At 41.2% G+C, this 26,093-nt stretch overlaps 1 protein-coding gene across 1 annotated transcript in view; it reads right to left on the reverse strand.

The window, feature by feature from the left end:
- LOC122814090 (sulfotransferase 1C1-like) overlaps positions 1 to 26,093 on the reverse strand; it is a 198,196-nt gene that overhangs the window by 3,633 nt on the left and 168,470 nt on the right. Inside the window, exon 7 of the mRNA XM_044086700.1 lies at positions 13,876 to 14,056. Within this exon, the coding sequence (XP_043942635.1) occupies positions 13,876 to 14,056 (181 nt within the window). The remainder of the gene's footprint in view (positions 1 to 13,875; positions 14,057 to 26,093) is intronic.

Here is a 26,093-nt window from a genome sequence, read left to right on the forward strand (position 1 = left end):
ACATTATTTGTCTGTGTTATGACTACTAATTAGGTATATAATATGGTGTACATTATTTGTCTGTGTTATGACTACTAATTAGGTGTATAACACAGAGTACGTTATTTGTCTGTGTTATGACTACTTATTAGGTGTATAATATGGTGTATGTTATTTGTCTGTTATGACTACTAATTAGGTGTATAATATGGTGTAAATTGTTTGTCTGTATTGTGACTACTAATTAGGTGTATAATATGGCGTATATTATTTGCCTGTGTTATGACTACTAATTAGGTGTATAATATGGTGTACATTATTTGTCTGTGTTATGACTACTAATTAGGTGAATAATATGGTGTACGTTATTTGTCTGTGTTATGACTACTAATTAGGTGTATAATATGGTGTATGTTATTTGTCTGTTATGACTACTAATTAGGTGTATAATATGGTGTAAATTGTTTGTCTGTGTTGTGACTACTAATTAGGTGTATAATATGGCGTATATTATTTGTCTGTGTTATGACTACTAATTAGGTGTATAATATGGTGTACATTATTTGTCTGTTATGACTACTAATTAGGTGTATAACACAGAGTACATTATTTGTCTGTGTTATGACTACTTATTAGGTGTATAATATGCTGTACATCATTTGTCTGTGTTATGACTACTAATTAGGTGTATAATATGGTGTACATTATTTGTCTGTGTTATGACTACTAATTAGGTATATAATATGGTGTACGTTATTTGTGTTATGACTACTAATTAGGTGTATAATATGGTGTACGTTATTTGTGTTATGACTACTAATTAGGTGTATACTATGGTGTACATTATTTGTCTGTGTTATGACTACTAATTAGGTATATAATATGGTGTACATTATTTGTCTGTGTTATGACTACTAATTAGGTGTATAACACAGAGTACGTTATTTGTCTGTGTTATGACTACTTATTAGGTGTATAATATGGTGTATGTTATTTGTCTGTTATGACTACTAATTAGGTGTATAATATGGTGTAAATTGTTTGTCTGTGTTGTGACTACTAATTAGGTGTATAATATGGCGTATATTATTTGCCTGTGTTATGACTACTAATTAGGTGTATAATATGGTGTACATTATTTGTCTGTGTTATGACTACTAATTAGGTGAATAATATGGTGTACGTTATTTGTCTGTGTTATGACTACTAATTAGGTGTATGATATGGTGTACGTTATTTGCCTGTGTTATGACTACTAATTAGGTGAATAATATGGTGTACGTTATTTGTCTGTGTTATGACTACTAATTAGGTGTATAATATGGTGTACATTATTTGTCTGTGTTATGACTACTAATTAGTTGTATAATATGGTTTACGTGATTTGTCTGTGTTATGACTACTTATTAGGTGTATAATATGCTGTACATCATTTGTCTGTGTTATGACTACTAATTAGGTGTATAATATGGTGTACATTATTTGTCTGTGTTATGACTACTAATTAAGTGTATAATATGGTGTCCATTGCTGATACATTTGTACAGCAATTGACAATGGATAAATGAACCTGAGAAGCACCCAAATGACTTATGCAAGAAATGGAGAAATATTGTGTAAATTCTCGTATTATTGTAACTTATCAACAGACTTGTATAATAGCTGAAATTCTTTTCTGCTATTCATTTTAGAATTGTAGTTACTCAACTGCAAGTTAATTGGTGTAGTTTTTGTGATCGCATGAGATGTTCTGACCATTAATGTTACAGGATACTATAACTACGATAAAAGTACAATAAAAGTACAGTGATTAAATAAGAAATGTAATATGTGTATATAAAATGTAATAAAAATACAGTATTCATTATAAAGAAAAGCACCTCTGTGTTGATCTCCTTAAGTCATGTTAGTAAGCAGTAAACTGATGCTAGTGTGGTCATTTATAGCAGAGATGATAGCTATCTACAACCATTTATTATCAGCTGAGGATACCTGCTGCAGGATTAGAACTGACTACAGTCATGTGATATGGGGCATGTATATATTTTAAATAAACAGTAGCACTGATATGTGACAATAGAGAAAAGAAAACATTCATCCTAAGTGCAGAAGCTTGCACAGCATTGATAAGGGCTAGAATTTAACAGAGTTGCATTTTGTAGCTGCTTCAGTAAAACACACAAAATTTAGCCTCCTGTTTGACCCTCTCATTTCTTTTAGGAGTTATCTCATTAAAACACACAAAATCACCCTGCCATGCACAGGCACATACAAACAGATAAACATACATACACACACACACACACACACACACACACACACACACACACACACACACACACACACACACACACACACCCACACACCCACACACCCACACACACACACACACACACACACACACGCACACACGCACACACGCACACACGCACACACGCACACACGCACACACACACCTGCTGAAGAAACCAAAGTTATAGTCTGAATGGTGATTCAAGCAGCATGCCGAAATAGAGCCAAATGTGCTATCTAGGGCTGTCAAACAGGATGACATGCTGGAGTTCATCCATGTGCAGATCACCATAGACAAGATCTTGTACCATATCCTAGCCAGCTTAAGGTCACTCTCCATGTCCCAAGAAGCTCATAATGCATACTAGAACCCACTGGAGACATTTACCATCCAACCTAACACCCTGCTCATGGGAGACTTTAATTACCCCACTATAGAACCCTACACAGCCTGAAAAGCCTAAGGTACAGAGATTCCTGGACATCATAAATACAAACATCTTTGGCCAAATAGTGAATACACCCACTACTTGCTCTAACATACTGGACCTCATGCTTGCAGATATGGGAGAATGCTGCACCCCCCCCCCCCATTTCTCATCCTTCCTTGTAAGGTCCAACCATAAAACTGTCTCCTTTGAAATCAAAATCAACTCCACAGCCATGTCAATAACTACACAGAGGCTGTTATACCTACTATATGTAAGACCAGGACTAGTTGTAGAAACAAACCGACCTGGTGGCATCCCAAATTAAACAGGATATACAACAAAATGAAAACAAATATGGCAAAAATCAGGAAGGGCAATTTCCATAAAGATAGAAACTCTCTTATCAAGGAAAATAGGCAACTAAGAGAGCTAATTAGGTCAAGCAAAAACAACTTTGAGGTTAAGATATCCTCTCAGGTGAAAGATAACCATAAGGTCTTCTACAGCTATGTCAGAAACCTCAAAAGGAGCACACAGCAATGTATTGAACTGGTGGTTAATGGTGCCACATTCACTGCAGCTGGTGATATAGAAAACCTTAGTGGACAAATTCAGTTCCAGCTTTATTTCCCCTCTTACCCCAACCCTCACCTCAAAATAGCCCCAAACACAACCCCTCCAGCTATACGTAGTGAGCATCTACTGGCTGAAATCACTAAAGCCAAGAGCACTGCTTCAACAGACCCTGATAACATGCCAGGATGCCTCCTTAATAGTCTAAAATATGACTAATCAGGACCCCTGGTGTCATTATTTAACTATAGTCTTAAAGCAGTCTTTGTGCCATATGAATAGAGGACTGCAACGGTCATCCCCTTCATAAGGGAGGCCCTTCAACAGATCTTGGAAACTACAGGCCCATTAGTCTGACTAGTCTTATTTGCAAAGACAAGGAAATAATTATCATGAAAAATATCAACAAGGACATTCCAGACACTGGATCCATCCCAGTTTGTTTTCTCAAAGGAAGGTCATGCTTACTGAATTTAGTAGACTTCTTTGAAAAGGTTACTAAGGTGGTGTATATTGCCTACCTAAATTTGGCTAAAGCATTTGATACACTACGCCACTCTGGCATTGTCAACAGACTTACAGAACTAGGCATAAACTTCTCTATAACACACTGGATAGTTGGCTGGCTCACTGATAGGACCCAGGAGGTTAGAATCGGTGAGGCCACCTCCACAAAGAGGCCGGTCACCAATGGAGTCCCTCAGGGCTCTATACTGGGCCCACTTATCTTTGGTTTCTATTTCTCAGACATCAAAGCCAATGTCAAAGACCTTTGGGTGACGAAGTTAGGAGATGACTACAAATTTGGAGTAGTCATTGAATCCCCTTAAGATGAGAACACCCTTCAGGGAAGTCTAATACAGAAAAACAGTTGGTACCAAAGCCGTGGCTTAAAACACAACAGCAAGAAATGCATTATAGCACCTTTTGGGAAGTCTGCCCCTGGATAACTATGTCATCAATAAAACACCCTTAAAGGTTGATTCACTAGTCAGGGATCTTGGAACTCATTATAAGCAAGTGCATATGGCATCTGGGTCCAGAGAGGTCATCATACAAATGAACTAGGCCCTCATCAGATCCATCATAGAGTATAATGCCCCCTTCAGTATGTACCTAACCAGACACATGATACATTCAGTTCTGTACAGTAAGGATGTTTTTCAATACACTAATTCAGTTAGGTTGAACTGGGATATCATATTTCCTGATGTAATAAAACTGTGTTTAGGTGCTGCCTCATGATTGTTTATTCAAAAGGCAAAAATATTAAGGTCCTTTTGGAATCAAAGACTAGCGACAAAAAACAGTGTTGGGTCAGGGGGAGATACGGAAGTGTGGATCTTGCCAGATGTGCAGGTTTATAAATGAAGGACCATTTGTTTTAGGTTCATAGGTTCATGGGTAAGTACTAGGCAATATGCCAAAGGGCATTTATAAGCCTAGCCAGAATGTGTTGGCTTTCGCCACCCCCTTAGATTAGTTCCCTGTGCCTCTGTCCAGCAGAGCCATTAGTTCCCTGCGCCACTGTCCAGCAGAGCCACTGCAGTGATCCCCGAGGTAAATTTTCTGTTTCCCATCCACCCGTCAAGGTTTCTCTTGAAGAGTGTTAGTGAGGGGCTCTGCCTGATGTATATTAGAATCCTGTTCCAAAGCATTGGGAGTCTCTGGGACAGGAATGTATCCCTTCAGCATGTCCTATTTACCGTTGTGAGGCTCATATCTCTAGAGCGCATGTCTCTCCAGGATTTATTTTTTTTTAGGTGGAGCATGTCCATCAATTCTGAGTTGGTCATGGCCTTGTATGTCAGGCAAAGAACACCTCTGAGTAAGCGGTATGCAACCGAGTACAGATGGAGTTCCTTGAGTCGGGCTGCATAGGGCATCTGTTTGAGGCCAGTAATCTTCTTGGTGAGGTATTTTTGTGGTCTTTCCAGCTGTTGCAGGTGTCTTGTAAGGTACATCCCAAATGGGGCATTGTATTCTATGATGGGTATATTGAGTGATGAGTAGAGAGGCACAATAACCTCTTTTGTTCTAGATGCGAACCCTTTTGTGATTAGGTGGGCCACATAGAAGGATTTTCTAACCACCTTGGCAATATGATTATCAAAGGAGAGATTGCTATCTACTTGGGTCCCCAGATCCCTTATTACATTTTCTGTATTTAAGGGACTACCACCTATGTGGTAGTTCGAGGGTACTTTGTTTTTTCCAAAGGGGATGACTATGCACTTTTTGGCATTTAGCTTGAGGCCATGATTTTGACACCAGGTTTCCGTCTCAGTGAGACCCATCTGGAGGATGTCTGTATCAGCCAGAGAATCAGTTATGGCCCCTAGTTTGCAGTCATATGTGAACTTGGTCAGCCATAGTCCTCCTATGTTTACCTGTACCTCAGAGAAGTATATACCGAACAGGAGGGGTCCTAGGACTGATTCCTGGTGGGATGCCACTTGTAACCCATTTAGAGTTGAATGTGGAGCCTGCAACTCTAGCTATGTGGGTTCTAGCCATGAGCCAGTTTGCAACCCATCTTGGGACGTAGGGGTTTATGTTCAAGCTGGTGATCTTCTCTATAATACTAAAATGGGGAATGGTGTCGAAAGCCTTTGTGAGGCCTAGGTAGGCTGTGTGGACCTCCTTTCCCTTGTCTAAAGCCTTGGTAACTGTCTCAAAGATGTCCGCCAGGTTTAGGAGGCATGATCTGCCCTTAACAAAGTCAAACTGGGTAGGTTCCAAGGTTTGGAGGTTCCCAATGTCTCTGTTAATGAGTTCCATGATGATGCGTTCCATAGCCTTGCAGACCAGGCTAGTCAGGCTTATAGGGCAATAGTTCCCGGGGTCTGTTGTGGCTCCACCTTTGTGGAGTGGGATAACTGTTGCTGTGCACCACTCTGTGGGTACGTAGCCTGTAGAGAGGCTGAGTTTGAACAGTGTGTTTAGGTGAGGATTTAGTTCATTTTGGAGCTCTTGTAAGACACAGCCTGGGACACCATCCGGTCCCATTGAAGCTGTGTTTTTGACTTTGGATAGGGTTGTTTTAACCTATGTGTCAGGGATTGATGGGGCCCTACATTCTTCTGGGATGGTTATGGGCCCTTTAGGGGGTGAGGGGGGGGCTGAAGTTTGCACTAAACCTGTCTGCCAGAATGTTGGTAATATCAGTCGGTTCAGTGTATTTTGTGCCATTCTGCACTAACTCAGAGCAGATCTCAGAGTTTCCACTTAGGTTGTTGACATAGCTAAAGAACGCTTTGTGGTTATCTTTGGAGTCATTGACAATTTTTCTTTTGAAACTAGCCTTGGATGATTTAATGAGGGATCATAGTTTCTTGCTGATACTGATCAGGGATGTCTTCCCTTCTTGGGATTTTACTCTTTTCTGTACTAGTTTCCTCCTTCTTTTGTATAGCTTATTTATGGCAGGGGTCCACCAGACTGGTTTCCTTTGCTTGGAGGAGTGAGTCTTGGTTTTACTTGGGATAGCACGATCCATACATTCCTGAAGATGCTCATAGAGTGCCTTTATAAAGGTTTCAGCAGCTTGGACAGCATTGTCCTTTAGCATGGGGGCTGTGAACCTTTCCACCTTGGTCTTAAGTAATGTGAAGTTTGCTTTAGAAAAGTTTTGCACAGTGGTTTCCTTAATTGGAGGTGGGGGTGGAATGTGGATATCCAAAGTGATTAGTCTATGGTCTGATCTAACCAGCGAGGAGTTGACCTCCAATGTGGAACACCGGTCACCCATGTTGGTGATGACCAGGTCCAGTATGTTGTTCCCTCTGGTGGGGGTGTTGACCAGTTGATCCAGGGCGTTCGAGTTTATAAATTCTAGGAAGCGTTGGGCAAGGGAGTTAGTACTTGAGTAGTTCTCCCAGTTTATGTTTGGGTAATTGAAATCACCCAGTATTAGGGTGTTTGGTAGGACCTTCATATTTCCCAGTGTCTACAGAAATGCAAAATGGGGGTCCTGGGCCATGGTTGGTGATCTGTAGCAAGCTACAATTTGGATTGCAGTTTTGCCCATTGTTAGTTGCACATGGATGATCTCTGATGCATTATGCTGCACCACTAACCTGGAGGTGTGGGTATCCTTGATAAATATGGATACACCCCCACCTTTTGTGTTTCAGTCCTGGTTCTGTGGCTGAAAGGTATGGTATGAGTTATAGCCTAGTAGTGCTGGGGTGCTCTCAGGAGCCTTAAACCAGGTTTCTGTTACTGCACAGATGTCGATATTCTCCATACTGAGGAGTGCCTCGAGTACATGCATTTTGAGGTTTAGACTTCTGGCGTTGAGTAGCATTACCCTCAGTTTTTGGTTACTTGTGCTATTTATGGTGGTGAGCTTGTCTTTTGAGCCTTGCCTAAAAAAGGCACTATGGGGGTGGCAAGAGCCTTGGCCAGTATTCAAAAGCCTAAGGGTGACAGGTGTAAGCCATCTCTTGTGAATCAATGTGGCTTGTCGAGCATGTCATCCCAGATGGACAGATACTGGATCCCCTTTGAATGACACCAGAAACTTAGCCAATTGTTGAAATTGATCATTTTTCTTTATACTGTGGCATCATTCTTGGTGAGGGCAAGATGCTACTCAGGGTCCGGGTCATACTGGCCTGGGCTACATGATCAGAGAGCTCTTCTATGTCTCTTTTCATGTAGTCCAGGGAGGTACATCTCAGGTCATTCACACCAACATGGACAATGACAGAGTCATATTTGTACTTGTTCTGGAGTGACCTGAGTGCTTGTGTTATGTGGCAGATCCTGGCACCTGACAGGCAGCTAACTGTAACCTTCTCCTTGTCCAGTCTAGTGAGTGGGACATCAGTGTGCCTGACTATAGAGTCCCCTATTACTAGTGTGTTGGGTATGTTATTTTGCATTAAGGGCTGTGATTGCATGGCACACTGGTTTTGTGAAGTATGTGTTTCATGGTTGGTGATGGGGTGTGGAGGTTGCTTGGATGTCTGCTTTGGAGGTCTCTGTTGCTTTTGCAGATTTTTATTTAGAGCCTCCGAGTATGTTTTCATGTATTCATGTGTGTTATTTGCCGGTGTTAGTTTATTAGGTCTATGTGGAACTGGTGGTGTGTTGCAGGTATTTCCCTTCTCCTCTTGACTGTCAGTTTCAGTCTTGGGTTGAGAGAGTTTTGCCTCCAGTTTGGCTGCATAATTGCATCTCTCGCATATATTAGTGTTTGGTGGTAGGAGGAGAGGGTTGTCTGTGTACATGAGGCAGTTGTAACATTGCCTCAAAATGCCCAGATTCACCAGTTGGACTGGAGAGTACACCGGAAACTGCCCTTTGGACATGCCTGAATAGGTAGAGTAAGCTGTTTTCTGATTTGCTGGTGGGGACGAATAGAGAGCCTTGTCCTTCTGGACAGTATAACTTTGTAAGAACCATCCCCTGCCCTGGAAGGTGTAATTGCAACACCTCCCACATATTCTATGTTGCCACATGCAGCTCCTGTAATGCTTTATACACGGGAAAGACGATAAGAAAATTAAAGGAAGGACTCCACGAACATGTCAAGGAACAACTCCATGAACATGTCAAGGAACAACTCCACGAACATGTCAAGGAACAACTCCACGAACATGTCAAGGAACAACTCCACGAACATGTCAAGGAACAACTCCATGAACATGTCAAGGAACAACTCCACGAACATGTCAAGGAACACCTCCATGAACATGTCAAGGAACAACTCCACGAACATGTCAAGGAATAACTCCATGAACATGTCAAGGAACAACTCCACGAACATGTCAAGGAACAACTCCATGAACATGTCAAGGAACAACTCCACGAACATGTCAAGGAATAACTCCACGAACATGTCAAGGAATAACTCCATGAACATGTCAAGGAACAACTCCATGAACATGTCAAGGAATAACTCCATGAACATGTCAAGGAACAACTCCACGAACATGTCAAGGAATAACTCCATGAACATGTCTATGATATCAGAAAAAAAGAAAACTGCTTATGCTTTGTATAGACACACCCTTGGGTACTTGGCTTTTAAGACATTTTTATTTTCTGTTATAGACAAGGTGGTTGTCTCAAACTTTTGCTGGGATTTTGAAACCCTTCTTGAATTTAAAGAATTAACTTGGCAGGTGAGGCTCAATGCCTCGACTACCCCAGAATTAATTATACTGTTTCCTTGCTTAGTATTTGTAAGAGGAAGGTAGCTATAGTATAATGCACTGTCTGAATTTTATATTACATATTTAATTTAAATTATATTTTAAAATGTCATTTATTCATTTTTAAACTTGTTTTTTAAACTATTTAAATAGGTTGCACATATATTTTCTAAGTTTACTTTGTAAATGAATTTGAATCAGTCACACACATCAGTTTTGTATTACTGTTTTAATCACTCCTGAATGACATCATTTAAAATATGTAAATATGTGAGATTTGATTGGTTACAGGTCTGGTGTATTTAGCCCGTTCTTACAGCAGAATACCACTCTGATGACGTCTTGTACATTGTAAAGATGAAAGCGCTCAGTCCTACTTTTAATTTATTTTAAGCACTTAATAAACAAGTTACACAGTACACTGGTTTGGTCCCATTGTTGTTGTAATCTGAGGTGAAGTAATCATATTTCTGCTACAGATATACCCCTAGAGTTACCCAAGGACTTAAAGGCTTGACCAGTGCCAAACCCTGGTATAGACAGAGTTCTGTCATTAGACTGAAACTATGTTTCAGTAACTACACAGATATAAATGTGTTTAAGCTGAGGAGGTCCTCAAGTTCTGGCATCTTTCTGTTTAGACTTCTAGCATTCGATAGTGCCATCATGAGTTTGGATTTGAGTTTGCTATGCAGGAATGTCCAGTAGGGAGACTGCCTAAAAACGGCATTATGGAGGCAGCCAAGGCTTTAGCCAGTTTGCAGAAGCCTTAGTCTGAGAGGTACAAGCTATCCCTGCCTGAAACAGGAACTCTTATCTACTCTCTCATCTCAGGTCGTACATATTAGATCCCTGACATGAATAACAACCACTTAGCCAATTGTTAAAGTCAAGTATCTTGTTTAGGTATCTGGGCATCATTCTTGGTAAAGACAAGATGCTACACAAGACCAGTGTCTTTCCTACATCTGGCATATACATAGTAAGTTCCATCATGCCTCTATGCATATCTGTCTGGGTGGAGCATTTCAGGTCACTCACTCCCACATGTACCCATCATGTCTCTCTTTGCTTATCCACCTGGATGGAGCACCTCAGGTCATTCACTTCCACATGTACCCATAATGCCTCTCTGCATATCCACCTGGGTGCAGCATCTCAGGTCACTCAAGTCCACATGCACCACCCTTTTGACATCATGGATCCTTGCACTGAAAGAACAACTTACAGATACTCTGTTCATATCCAGTCGGGTGAGTGTATAGTCTCAATTTCTAACTATAGGGTCACCTATGACAAAGACATTTCCCCATGTGATAGCAAATGTAGTGGGCTTTACAGGCTTAGGCCTGCTTTCCTGGTGACTCTCGGGTGATTCATGTGGAAATACAGTATGTGGAAGTAGGGAAGGCATAGGTGTCCCATTGTGTGCGGAAGGCTCAGATCTTTTAGATTGTGTGCCAGGAGGCTTTGGCAATTTTTTCTTTACAGCTTCAAGTCATGGACTTAGTAGGGTGTTGTGACTGACATGATATTGTTGATGTGGAGTAATGACAGGTTTGCTTCCATATTTCTTAAACATTTACATCTCTCACTGGTTGTAGTATTAAGTGGTAGATGCAATGAACAGTTTGATGTCTTTACATTCGCTTCTGCAGTATTCATCACGTATGGGATTCCCTGCCATGGAAGCCCAACATCCAGCCAGTCTGCCAAAGCCTTCCATTGCTTTAAGGTACATTGAACTTCACACAAACACTCCTCATGTAGCATAGGGCATAAAGGTGACATTCAGGTGTACCATTGTCAGAACTTCTTTCTCTTCCAGCCCAAGTGCTATTTCTAACCATCAGTCTGTTTGCCTACATCTGTTTTCTGCCATTCTAAAAGTCCTGTTCAGGATTCAACAGGATGCTGCCAAAATTTGTTGGTGCCTCCATTTTGGCTGTGACATCACTGGTTCCCTCTACTTCTGCATCTAGTCAAGAGCAGTCAGCAAACATTACCTCATAGGGGGGATCTACTCACACAAGACAAGGGATCTCTCATCCATCTCCACCTGTCCACACTTCAACTGACACTGTGGATGATAAGGTTTTGATTCCTCATAGAGACCTTTTCTTCTGAGGATGTGCTGCAGGTCCTGCAGGAGGCCAAGAAACCTACTACTAGGAAATCCTAATTATCTACATGGAAGAGGTTTTCTATTTGGTGTCTGTCTCATAACCTGGACCCACTTATTGTGGATGTTCCTTTGGTTCTCTCTTATTTGTGTGAGTTGCTCAATGCTGGTTTGGCCTGTTCTTCTATTAAGGCCCACTTATCAGCTGTTTCTGCTTGGCTGCCTTTATCTTCTGCTTTAGCTCCTAGATTTGAGTTTAAGCAATTTCTTAAAGGTGTCCTTACTATTAGACCTCCCAGGAAGCCTGTTCCTCCTCCCTAGGATCTTAATTTCATTCTGGAGAAACTGACTCAGGCTGCTTTTGAGCTTGCTGTTTCCGCTTCCTTGCAATATTGTTCTTGGAAGACAGTTCTTTTGTTAGGTCTTACATCTGCTAGATGGGTGTCTGAGTTGCAAGCCCTTCTGGATTGCCAACCTTTTTTGATATCCCATGAGGACAGGGTGCCCTTGAGTACTTGGACTAACCCTTCTTTTATGCCTAGGGTGCTTAATGAGTTGTCACTTAGTCTTAATTTGCCTACTTTTTTCCCCTCTTCACAATCTGACAGTGAGAGGGTGCTGCATATCTCAGACATGCATAGACTAAAGCTATCAGAAAATCTGATCATTTGTTTGGATCCTTTCATCCTAGGTCTTTAGATTGGCTGTTTCCAAGCAAACTATTTCCACTTGGATTTCAAAGGCTATTTCCTTTGTTACACTTTTTATGGTGAGAGCCTTCCTTCTTCTGTAAAGGCTCATTTCACTAGAGCTATGGCTTCTTCTGGAGCCTTTTTCAAAGGCTTAGGTGCTAATTCTATTATTGAAGCTGCTACCTGGACTTCTGTGCATATCTTTACGAAACATTTCCAGGTGGATGGTATCTCCACGGCAAGAGCTGGTTTTGCTGATGACATTCTTCATGGCTTCTTGGAGGGCTCTGCTGTTTCCTCCTCTGAATACTGTAGCGGTGAATGTAAAGACATATACTGTTATGGTAAGATTTTACACAACTGTACTTTCTCACAAATTGTCACACTGCCTTATAACACTAAATATGATCAAACTGGCAGCAGATGGGGTTAGAGCAGAGTTTTGAACCATGTTGCCAGACTGGAGGACAAGGGCTGGATGTAGCACTCAGGTTTTAGACAGGAAATACTACAGAACCACCTGAAGATTTATGAATGAAGTACGTAGGCTGATAGGTTGATGGCGGCTAATCTAGTGAAAAGACAGAATTAAGTTTGCCAAGAATAATGAATGGTAGTGGCTCATCAGATCTGTACCACCTGGCTACTACTAGGTGCCAATCTCACTGCAGTTACACTCAGCTAGGAATCAATGTCTCTGCTCATTGTTTCACCAAGAAGGAAGATGGAGATATGATACAGACTTGTCAGTACCTTAAGACAATCTAGAGTGTCAAAATGGATACCACATTTAATCATACTTCAGGAAAGATATAAGAACAAGAGAACACAATCTAAGGTTTCAATACAGATGATTCAAAAGGCTAGCCTTCATGGTGAGTTAGCAGGATCAAATTCAGAACATAAGGTAGAAGCCTAGTCCTGTGGCATGGAGGGATGAAGCCCTGAATCTGTCACAAATGACCCATATTTGATTAGTGGCATGAACCCCGAATGGGCCAGATGGAGGTTAGTGACTGACACCTGTTCACCCATCCTGGGGTGAGGGTGGTAGCTTAGCTTGCTAAATTGGCAACACTGGCAGGAGTACAAGTGTATCACTCACAACAGCAAGTGCAGTGAGGTTACACTGCAGTAATGCACTATTTACAAGGGGGGTTGGTGCATGTGGTAGGATGCCTATGCCCTGTGTGTGCAGCCATACAAGGTGTTACAAGCCATCATGAGAATCAGCTTAATGGTAGAACCCAATCACCAACATGCAGATAAAAGCTCCAGCTCCCTTTTCACACAGTTCTCACCCTGGAGGAATACATGGACCTCAGGACTCTCATCTCAAGGGAGAAAATACATAACACAGTGGCCAGGAGGATAGGATTCAATAATCATCAGAGGACATGAAAAAATGTGAGGAACAGACATCAGGCAGTTCTTAAAAGGGGGGGGGGGTGAAGAAATAACCTACTGGTTTCACATGATCTGTAGCTTAGCCAATAGAAAGAAGATTTGTCAGAGTAGATTGGACAAGCAATCCTTGTCTGCTGTCAGACTGTAAAACTTGCTTTTTCCACTTCAGTAATACTGCTTGCAATGTTTGCTGTCTAAGCACATGCTTTAAGTACCTTTCCTCAAGAAGGTTGATACGCTGGTGTCAAAAATAAAGTCAGGTATGTCAAGTCCATTAACCATTGGATTTTCCTTCATTTTGTCAAATGAGGTATGGTGTACAATCTTGCTAATAGTTTCAGGCTGCAAATCCTTCCCAAGAAATCTTGCAATTTTTTTGATTTCACGCTCTGGATCCTAGAAAACACAAACACGTCAAGTAGAGAAACAAAACCACAGTATTTTAAATAACAGAGTCGTGAACAACTTAAAAGGTTAAAGCTCAAGAAATCTCATATGATCATAGAATGTAACATAGTGTCATCTTTCTGGACTGATTTTAGAAGCTTTTGCCAAGCATTGTGGTCAGTTAATTGTACTGTTACAGATTCCGTGATTTTGTTCAATGCCACAATCCCAGACATTATTCCAGTATTACAAATAGCTATTGCTAGGAAAGTTATAACTAAAACCTGGAAATGTAAAACTACTCTCTCTTTTACTAGTGAATTTATCTGTCTAGTCAAATCATTTTACACCAAAATCATAACATTATGCCCTTATCTAATGGTCACTTTGGGGGGAAATGGTTTAGAAACTTGAATTATTAAATCCAGATGAATGGGAACTCTGATTAAACTGCTTCTAAGGGATCAACAAGAAACAGCACAGCACTCTAGACAGAAACCCAGCAGCCATCCTCTGTAATGGCTTGGAGATGTAGATATGTCATGCAGTTGACAGGAAATACTGTAGAACTGTGTGTCCCTTATGTCTGTAAAAGAAGTTTTCAGTCACAGTAAGTCTATGTTCAACATTTGTGTACTGCATTACATAAAATAAGTTAGATCTCAGCACCAGGAGATGCTTACACACAGGTAAAGTAAGATCTAACAGCTGCGTTAGACAAGTTAGATTAGAATGACATTCTAAAGTTGACCTAGACACATAGGGACCATCTGTTAAGGAATCCATAGCCTGCAGTGATGCCAGTTGAAGCTGTTGGACTTAACTCACATCACTTGTGGAATTTTAAGATCCAGCAGTTGGTATTACATTATACCGAATGTGGAGATGTTAGGACCAGTTGTTAGTGCTACTTTACACTGAGTGGACACATATAAGGCCCATGTGTTGGTGTTGCTCACACTGACTGGGCAGATGTAAGGCCCAGGCATTGGTGCTAACTTACATTGAGTGGGGAGATATAAGGCCCATGTGTTGGTGTTGCTCACACTGACTGGGCAGATGTAACGCCCAGCTGTTGCTGCTACTTTACACTGAGTGGAGAGATATAAGGCTGATGTGTTGGTGTTGCTCACACTGACTGCCCAGGTGTTGGTGTTGCCTGGCTGGGGAAATGTAGGATTCAGCTGCTGGTACTACCTTAGACTGACTGGGAATATGTAAGATCTAGGTGTTAGCATTACTAGACACTGAGTGCAGATATTTTGGGCTCAGATACTGATATTACCTTAGACTGACTGGGGAGATGTAAGCCCCAGTTGTTGGTGCTACCTTACACTGACTGGTAGTTACATGACCTACTTGCTGGTGTTGCCTTACACTGAGTAGGGAGATGCAAGACCCAGCTGTTGATGTTACCTTACACAGAGAACGGACCTATAAGGTCCAGCTGTTGCCTTAAACTGTCTGGAGAGATGTAGGGTTTATCTGTTGGTGTTACCTTACACTGAGAACAGATGCCTGGAGCTCAGCTGTTGATGTTACCTTGCACTGGGGAAATGTAAGACCCAGCCATAGTTATTAACTTACCCTGACCAGGGAAAAAGGCCTATGTGTGTTATTATCTCACACTAAGTGCAGACATGTAGGCCTCAGCTGCTGATGTTACCTTCGACTTAGTGGGGAGATGTAAGGCCCAGCTGCAGGTGTTACCTTACACTGACTGAGGAGATTTAAGGTCCAGCTGTTGCTATTACCTTATACTGACTGGGGAGATGTAAGGGTCAGGTGCTGGTACTACCTGACACTAAGTGCATACATGTAGGGCTCAGCTGCTGATATTACCTTACACACAGTAAGAAGATATAAGGTCCAGCTGTTGGTGTTGCCTTAAACTGACTGGGGAAATGTAGGGTTTAATTGTTGGTCTTACCTTACAGTGAGGAGAGACATGTAGAGTTCAGCTTTGATGTTAGCTTACTCTGACTCGGGAGATGTAAGGCCCAGTTGCTGGTGCTACCTTACATTGACTGAGAAGTTGTATAGCATACTTGCTGGTGTTACCTTATGCTGAGTAGGGAGATGTAAGGCCCAGCTGTTAGTGTGTCCTTTCAATGAGTAGGGGGATGGAAGGCCCAGTTGCAGGTGTTACTGTGATGAAGGGAGATACTGCCAGCACAGCTATCTGGAATTTTGTAAATAATTATATGTCATTTGTGAATATCAAGATGATTTATATAAGATGTCTGTGTTATAACTGTATTAGAACTATATGCCATGCGTATATCAAACTGATTCATACAGACATGTGTGTTGAAAAGGTATTTTATAAAGTGTTTGTGTTTGAAATGCACCACAGTGTGCCTTGCTGAAAGAGAACAGAAATGTACATGCACTATTGTAACTGTCTAAATGTATATACTTTAAAAGTGGAAACTGGAATACAGGAGGTTAACTTTAGTCCAGCAAATGTTAGGAAAATAGCTGAAATTAAATTATTTTATAGGCTATGCAATAAAAGATGGTATATTTCAGTTTTAATTGCAGCTAGAGACACATAGTCTGTGCTGAGAAGCTTTCTGTATTTCTTTGGAGTGAACTAATTACTACCTCTGAAAGCATGAAGGAGTGTAATTGTTTTATGACTTCCAGCATCAACCAAAGATCTGAGGTCTATGTATTTTCACAGGTAGATGCTAAATACTGCCAGCTTCCAGCAGTGGGGGTTTCATCTGTGAACTGGAGTCAGATGACAAGCTATCCCAGGAGTAATATTTGAGATATTAATTTGAGAAGTCTCTTTGTGAGACGGCATTCTGTATTCTGTCTTGGACATGACAACAACTAGAAGATCCATTCACCGCATCTGCCTTGCTCTATTAGTAAGTTGTTAGATTACAGTAAATCTAATAAAACAGGAACCACAAACTTGTAAAGAATACCACCAGGATGAAAGGTGGCAGCTGACCACTTTGTAAAAAAATCCATTTATTTAGCGCTTTCATCCTTAGTAAAAGCCCTTTATCAGAATACTGAGAACACACACAGTACCATCTTTTATACCCAGCATGCTGCTGATTTTAATTAAATAGTTAAAAAATTAACATCTTAAAGGGCTATGTCCCAAACTTTCCACATATATACAAACATTAATTTCATCATGCCAAATTGTTAAAAACATGAAATACTTATAAAACTAAGGCTGCTTTTCATCTTAAGACAGGACTGATTGATATATTCACATTTAATCCAGGGTAGATAGTGGCATGAATGTTTGTATATATGTGGAACGTTTGAGACATAGCCCTTTAAGATGTTCATTTTTTAACTGTTTAATTAACACCAACAGCATGCTGGGTATAAAAGATGGAGCTGTGTGTGTTTGCAGTATTCTGATGAAGTTCTTTTACTAAGGACAGAAGCGCTAAATAAATTGATTTTCTACAAAGTGGTCAGCTGCCTCTTTTCATCCTGGTGGTATTCATTATAGTTATTCTCTTAGATTCAGTCAAGAATATAGTAAAGTTTAGTTTAGATGTTTTTCTTTATTTATTTGACTGTCGTGCAATGTTGTTTTAAATATTTCCTATGGTTTTGAACTCTTCTGTCACTGTGAATATATATGTAGTATTGTCTTGTTCTTTTATTATTTATTATAAAATATATCTCAACTTTTCTTTGTGGCTGATCTATGTAGAGATACTTAAGTTTTGAGAGTACTTGCATATTTATTTGGTGACACTGTATGAGCCACTCCTAATAGCCTTGCTCTTGGCCAAACTACTATTTGTATTAATATTAATATTACAAAGTAAGACTGAACACCCTTTGTTAAGGGCCTTAAAGTAGCTGTTAAGGGGTTCTAGTAGCAGTGAAAACTACCATGTAGTCTGGGCAGAAGCAGGCATAGCTAGTAAGCCAGTACCAGCCTTTCTCAGGTATGTGTGTGTGTGTAAAACAAATCTCTAAGAGTGTCTGTGTCAGGTACTTGGGCAGGGACATGAAGCACTGGTTGTACAGAGAGCGAGAGTGTTTGAGGACTTGGCTTGGGGCCCTGGCTATGGATTCAACTCTATAGCTGTGCCAGTGGAGGGTCTTACTGTGGTCTGGAGAAAGAGTGAGAGGCTGGCCCCAGACTGACTGTGGTCTCTGTGTGCTCTTAAGGTAAACTGCACTTGATGCAGAGACCTGCATCTGGATATACTGTGTGCACACTTGCTATCCTCCCAGTGTAAACCCCCCAGTGTTGCTAGTGGTGAGGATTGAGGTTCCTTGATTACTGGTCCAGTGGGTGGGTGCCACATTATTGGTGGCAGTGGTGGGATCTCCACATCACATATTGGGATTCAGTGGTATGGATATTGAACTCCTGTAGCCTGTAAACAATGGTCACAAAAGAAGATGTTTGTACTCTCAAGCAGTGACATGGTAGACATTCATAGTTTCATATCACAATAGTTTTATTTATTTTTTGTTAGCTTAGTTTGTCAGGGAGAGCATGCAAGCATATCAGCAGAGGATTGTGGCAAGCTGACAAGGAATCAGTTGGCTGAGATGTACCAAGCCAAAGGACTGGAGCATGCCAACCTGACTAAAGCAGAAATGATTGCAGCCTTAACCACAGCTGCATCACAGACCAGCAACCAGGAGGACAACGAGACTGGCCTTGGGGATGTACAACTATCAGAAAAATGACAGTTCAATTTTTCCACAGAGGACTTAAAAATCTGTCTGGAGTTAAGGAGACTTGAACTGAAGGCCAAACATTTGGAAATAGAATCAGCAGAGAGACCGCGGTGTTTGGAGGCTGAAGAAAATGAGAGGCAGAGGTAACATGAAAAGGAAATGCTGACTGTTCACCAGGGTCATGGAGGTAATGGAGAAGGGAGTAGCCATACCCCAGAAGTAACAAAGGTCAGTACATTTCTTCTACAATTTACAGAGGATGATCATTTTGATAGTTTTATTCATATGTTTGAAAAGGTTTGTAAACAGTATAATGTTGACCAAAGGCGCTGGCTATGGTTCCTGACCCAGTTACTCCATGGTAAAGCTGTAACTGCTGTTTTTAAATTGTCTGATACTGATTGCATAAATTATAATATGGTTAAAATTGTTTGTTAGAGTGTTGTAAATTAACACCTGAAGCTTAGAGAAAAAAAAGTTTTGTGAGCGTAGATCCAAGGCAGATGAAAGTGTGTTTGAATATGTTACTGAGTTAATTACTTTTTTCATAGGTGGGTGAGTGGATGTCAGGTCACCACTTTTGAAGGGCTGGCAGACCTTTTGGTGAGGGAACAAGCCTTTAGCACTTTGCCTGAGGACATGAGGATATGGTTGGCAGATAGGGAATGCAATACTGCAGATGAGTTAGAAAAAAGGGAAACCTATACCTAGCAAGCAGGGCATCATTGCACAGGAAAGGGATACCCAGTGCTGCACATGGGTCTAAGACAACCCAAGGTGGGCAGTCTAAACCACCCCAACAGAGTCCACCAATAACATAGAAAGCCACCAGTTCAGGTACATGGCCAGGATCAAGGGTTAAATGTTTTAAATGTAACCAGTAAGGCCCTGTAGCATATAGATGTCCACAGAGGCAAGGTTGGAAACAAAAGGTAGGGGAGCCAGTAAATGGGAATGCCAGAATGCCAGTGATAAGTTGTCTGGAGACAACAAGGGTACCAAACTACCACAAGAGGTTATATCCTGTCTTTGTAGATAGGAAACAGGCCACTGCTAAGAGAGACACAACCTCTGACCTAACCATTGTGAAACCTGCAATGGGTAAAGATGAGCACTACTTGCTTGGGCAGTCTACTCCAGTCAGAGCTTTAGGAGGGACCCCATTCCAAATACCTTTGGCTAGGGTTTACCTTGACTGGGAGGGTTGAAAACAAAGCCAGCAAGTTTGTGCGTTTGAGGATATCCCTGCAGATGTTCTGATAGGAAATGATTTTGATACTGCAGTACACTGTGTGCACGCAGTTACATGCACTCAGGCTTGGAGACAATCATGTAGGTCTGGTAGCCTGGGGAGGACCCAGACAGACCACACACTTGAAGCCAGGACTGGTAAGGTGGTTACTTTAGAGAGGGAGCTACCCTGTAACAGTGAGACTGAAGGAGAGCCACAGCTTCTGGGGGGATACTGATGTTCCCTTGGATACAGTGACTGCAAGGGCAGATGTGAGTAGCAGTACCCTGGCTGAAAGTGAGACACCGCTGTCAGAGGATACCAGACTTCCTGTGGAAGGGGAGATAGGAAGGGTTACAAAGAGAGAGATTTGAGACAGGATCAGCTCTCAGAACCTACATTACAAGACTTGAAGGAGATAGCCAGGGAGGTGCCTGAGTCTCAAGGAAAAGGAAAATCTTTATACTGGGACAAAGGGTTACTATATAGAGAGTGGACCCCTGAGGGAGGGCTAGAGGGCGAGGTAATTCAGCAGTTGGTACTGTCCAGACCCTACCATCTGGCACTTCTAGCAATAGCCCATGACATTCCCTTTGCAGGTCATATGGGAATAAAGCGTAGCAAGAGACATATTATGCAGAACTTTTATTGGCCTGGGATTTCCAGAGATGTAACAGGGTACTGCAGGACCTATGAGCAGTGCCAAAATGTAGGCATGGCAGGAGACAAGGTCAAAGCTCCTTTGATGCCTTTGCCTGTAATTGAAGAGACATTTCAGAGGAGATCTATGGATATTGTGGGACCTCTGCATACCTCAAGTTCCACAGGGAAGAAGTATACCCTAGTGGTAGTAGATTATGCTACCAAATACTCTAAGGTGTTGGTTCTCTCCTCCATCAAGGCAGAAAAGTTGGCAAATGTTTTGTTAGAGATTTTCAGCATGGTAGGTTTCCCAAAAGAAATACTGACTGACAGAGGTGCCAATTTCATGTCAGACCTTCTGGATTGTCTGTGGGAGTGCTGTGGGGTGAAGGACCTAAAGATCACACCCACCATCCCCAAACTAATGGTCTGGTGGAGAAGTTAAACTCTTACACTAAAGACCATGTTACAGGCATTTGCAGGCCAGTTTAAGAGGGGGTGGGACAAATATCTGCCCCATCTGTTGTTTGCTTACAGACAGGTGCCCTAGGAATCCACAGGATTTTTACCCTTTTAGTTGCTCTATGGACATAGGGTGAGGGAACCTCTAGATTTGATTTGCAATGAGTAGGAGAGTGAGTCTGAATCCCACAAGGAGTCTGTTGTGGCATATGTACTAAACCTCAGGACAAGGCTCAGAGAACTCATGGGCTTGGCTGAGGAGAACCTGGCAGAAGCCCAACAGCAGAAAAAGGTCTGGTATGGGGGCAGCAGGTTATGGTTCTCATTCCTGTCAGACACAACAAGCTGCAGGCAGCTTGGGAGGGACCCTTCAAAGTGGTAAGGAAGGTTAGTGATGCTAACTACATGGCAGAACTGCTAGGCAGGAGGCAGGGGCACAAACTGTACCATGTTAACAAGATGAAACCTTACCATAATAGAGAGGCCCCGGTGCTGAGTATTTGCAGTAGAAGGTAGGAGGAATCTGAGGGGGAGCTTTGGCTACAGCAAGCCAGACAGCAAAATCCCAAGATACTGCGTTGGAGCCTAGGGTCGCAGGCATATGATATAATAGTGCAGCACTGTACTGGGGTCAGCAATGCCAAGGCAGATGGAATCTCAAGACAGGGAATGGGGTAAGGTATTCTCATATAGGCTCATATCTCTCAAGCAATGTTTCTCAAGGGTCACTTGAAAACCTAGCTTGAGTCTTCGAAGGGGGGGAGAAGTGTGATGAAGGGAGATACTGCCAGCACAGCTATCTAGAATTTTGCAAATAATTATATGTTTTTGTAAATATCAGCATGATTTATCTAAGATGTTTGTGTTACAACTGTGTGAGAACTGTATGTCATGTGTATATCAAACTTGTTCGTACAGACATGTGTGTTGAAAAGTTATTTTATAAAGTGTTTGTGTTTGAAATGCATCCACAGTGTGGCCTGCTGGAAGAGAACAGAAATGTACATGCACAATGGTAACAGTCTAAACATATATATTTTAATAGTGGAAACTGGAATACAGGAGGTTACCTTCAGTCTGGCAAATTTTAGGAAAACAGCTGAAATTAAATTACTTTATAGACTACGCAATAAAATATGGTATCTTTCAGTTTTCATTGCTGCTAGAGGCACAGAGTCTGTGCTGAGAAGCTTTCTGTTTTGTCTTTGGAGTGACCTAATTACTATCTCTGAAAACATGAAGGAGTGTAATTGTTTTATGACCTCCAGTATCTGCCAAAGATCTGAGGTCTATGTATTTTCACAGGTAGCTGCTAAATACTGCCAGCTTCCAGCAGTGGGGATTTCATCTGTGAACTAGAGTCAGATGACAAGAAATTATGTCATTCTGCACGCTATCCCAGCAGTAATATTTGAGATATTTTTTTAAAATGTCTATTGCTACAAATGTAAAATCTAAATGTTATAGAATGTTTTTGTTAATTTTTATTATGCTGTGTAACTGGAGCCTTTCTCCCCGGGCCTCCACTGAAAATGGACATGTATCCAGTTGGACTAGCCCGGTCAACAAATTGTAAAATAAATAAATAAAAGATATTAATTTGAGAAGTCTCTTAGTGACACATGGCATTCTGTATTCTGTCTTGGACCTGACAGCAACTAGAAGATCCATTCACCACATCTGTCTTGCACTATTAGTAAGTTCTTAGATTATAGTAATTCTCTTAGATTCAGTCAGGAATACAATAAAGCTTAGTTTATATATTTTTTCTTTATTTATTTGAGACTGTTCTGCAATGTTGTTTTAAATATTTCCTGTGTTTTTTTTCACTCTGATGTCACTGTGAATATATATTTAGTATTGTCTTGTTATTTTATTGTGTATTATTAAATATATTTAAACTTTTCATTGTGGCTGATCTGTGTAGAGTTACTTAAGTTTTGAGAGTACTTGCATATTTATTTGGTGACTCTGTGTGGACCACTCCTAATAGCCTTGCTCTTGGTCAAAGTACCATTTGTGTTAATATTAATATTACACAGTAAGACTGGGCACCTTTTGTTAAGGGCCTTAAAGTAGCTGATAAGGGGTTCTGGTGGCAGTGAAAACTACCTCATAATCTGGGCAGAAGGGGGCATAGGTAGTAAACATCTGCCAGCGTTACCCAGGTGTGTGTGTGTGTGTGTGTGTGTGTGTGTGTGTGTGTGTGTGTGTATGAAACAAATCTCCAAGAGTGTGTGTGTCAGCTACTTGGGCAGGGACACAAAGCGCTGGTGGGAACAGAGACAGTGTTGGAGGACTTGGCTTGGAGCCCTGGCTAAGGACTCAGCTCTATAGCTGTGCCAGTGGGGAGTCTTACTGGGGATATGGAGAAAGAGTGAGAAGCCAGCCCTGGACTGACTGTCGTCTCTGTGTGCTCTTAAAGGAAATTGCACTTGATGCAGAGAGCTGTTTCTGGGAATAGTGTGTGTGCACTTGCTATCCTCCCAGTGTACATCCCCCACTGTTGCCAGTGATGAGGAATGAGGCTCCTTGATTACTGGTCCAATGGGTGGGTGTCACAGTTACCTTGCACTGACGAAGGACATGTAATGTCCACCTGTTGGTGTTACCTTACACTGGGGGAGATATGTAAGAACCAGCTATTGATGTTACCTTTCAATGAGTAGGGAGATGTAAGGCCATCTGTTTGTGTTATGTTACACTTACTTGGGAAACATAAGTTTCATGTCGATTGCTTTAAGTGCATCAGAAAAGGAGCAGATTAGATATTTTATGTGCTACCTTTGTTCTAGTAAGGAATTTTTGCACATGTACTTCTGTATGTGTATGAGATGAAAGATTCTGATCTACTACAGTTCGAAGTGGGGTTCTTGTAGGGTCTCTTATTATTGGCAGCTGGGTTGTAGCAACTATCTGGCATTTCACAAATAATGTTTTTTTTTTGTAAATTTGCATTTAATAAATTTTCTTTAAGCTACTTCCAAAGAACACAGAAATCCACATTACATTTTTTGTTCATTATAACAAAGGACTTGTGACAAGCAGTAATTATGATGTTAATGACATAAAAGAAAGTGCAAGATTGGGATATCCTATGGGTGATCATTTATAAACAGAGACAGATTAATAAAATTATGAAACAGACACCTAACGGTTATATTTCCTGAATGAAAAACAGCCATATTATGTTTTTGTCTATGACACCAAATATTCAGTTGCCCAACTATTCAGCAAACCAAACTATCACTTCCTGAAACAGGCCACAAGTTTTTACCTTTTATAATAAAAAAATAAATCCAAGAAAATGACCCCTTTTCAAAGGCTGTCATCCATATTTGTTGTAAAGTTGCTTGGTAAGAGTATAAATGTCCATTAGTTTCTACATTTGGGTCTGAAAGTATACTGTTGTTCTGTGACATGTAATATTTGTGTACGTAAGCCATTAACTTCTCCCAGATCAGCCTTTCTAGAAGTTTTGTTAAAGCACAGACACTGACTATTAGGTGGTGGTCAGTGACAGAGATTACTGTAGGTATTTTGGGAAATAGAAATATAAGCATGCATTTCAGTCTGGAGGGACAATGCTGGTTATTAACAGAAATTTGAAAATAAGCGCAACTGGACTAAGAAGATCTATGTTGTCTTGTAGTTTATTAGACTCTTGTACAGAATCTTTTATCTTCTTTGTATGGGCTAAGTTTACAATAACACCAAGTTCTGTTTTGTGATTTTATTTGTTTCAATTAGCAAAATAGTTAGGGAATGCTGTAATGTTTTGGTCTCATTCTAGTAAGATGACTGTCCTGTATAGCTGAAATAACACTGTAAAAGGTAGAAAGTGCAGAGGCTGCATTGCTGAAGTTAAGCGTTTGAGACCAGTCTTGTAGCACTAGTTCAGCTGAGAGGACTGATTCTTTTTATTCAGGGAAGGAAGGATTGTGACAACATGATTTTAGACGAAATCCTGTAGAATTTGAAAGCCATACTAACATTATAGGGAAGCAGTCACCGAGGCACTTGGAAAGTATTTGTAACAGAGTTTCATTTTGTCTAGAATCCAGCAATGACAACTTATTTAGCTGGTTACGTTAGAAATAAAAAAATGGAGATTTGCTGCTGAATTAGCCAAAAAACAGTAACGAAAGTTGGAGCACCCCTACTTAGATACCTGGGACAAGAGCGCATGGAGCCTCTTTATGGGTTACCTTAGACAAGAAGGGCTCCGTCTGCATAACTAAGATACCTGAGACAAGGAAGGTCAGGTCCCTACTAATGGGTTACCTTAGACAAGAAGGGCTCCATCTGCATAACTAAGATACCTGAGACAAGGAAGGTCAGGTCCCTACTAATGGGTTACCTTAGACAAGAAGGGCTCCATCTGCATAACTAAGATACCTGAGACAAGGAAGGTCAGGTCCCTACTAATGGGTTACCTTAGACAAGAAGGGCTCCATCTGCATAACTAAGATACCTGAGACAAGGAAGGTCAGGTCCCTACTAATGGGTTACCTTAGACAAGAAGGGCTCCATCTGCATAACTAAGATACCTGAGACAAGGAAGGTCAGGTCCCTACTAATGGGTTACCTTAGACAAGAAGGGCTCCATCTGCATAACTAAGATACCTGAGACAAGGAAGGTCAGGTCCCTACTAATGGGTTACCTTAGACAAGAAGGGCTCCATCTGCATAACTAAGATACCTGAGACAAGGAAGGTCAGGTCCCTACTAATGGGTTACCTTAGACAAGAAGGGCTCCATCTGCATAACTAAGATACCTGAGACAAGGAAGGTCAGGTCCCTACTAATGGGTTACCTTAGACAAGAAGGGCTCCATCTGCATAACTAAGATACCTGAGACAAGGAAGGTCAGGTCCCTACTAATGGGTTACCTTAGACAAGAAGGGCTCCATCTGCATAACTAAGATACCTGAGACAAGGAAGGTCAGGTCCCTACTAATGGGTTACCTTAGACAAGAAGGGCTCCATCTGCATAACTAAGATACCTGAGACAAGGAAGGTCAGGTC

This window comes from Protopterus annectens, chromosome 10.part0 (assembly GCF_019279795.1).
Source record: "Protopterus annectens isolate FY-2018-M chromosome 10.part0, PAN1.0, whole genome shotgun sequence".
Lineage (NCBI taxonomy): Eukaryota > Metazoa > Chordata > Ceratodontiformes > Protopteridae > Protopterus > Protopterus annectens.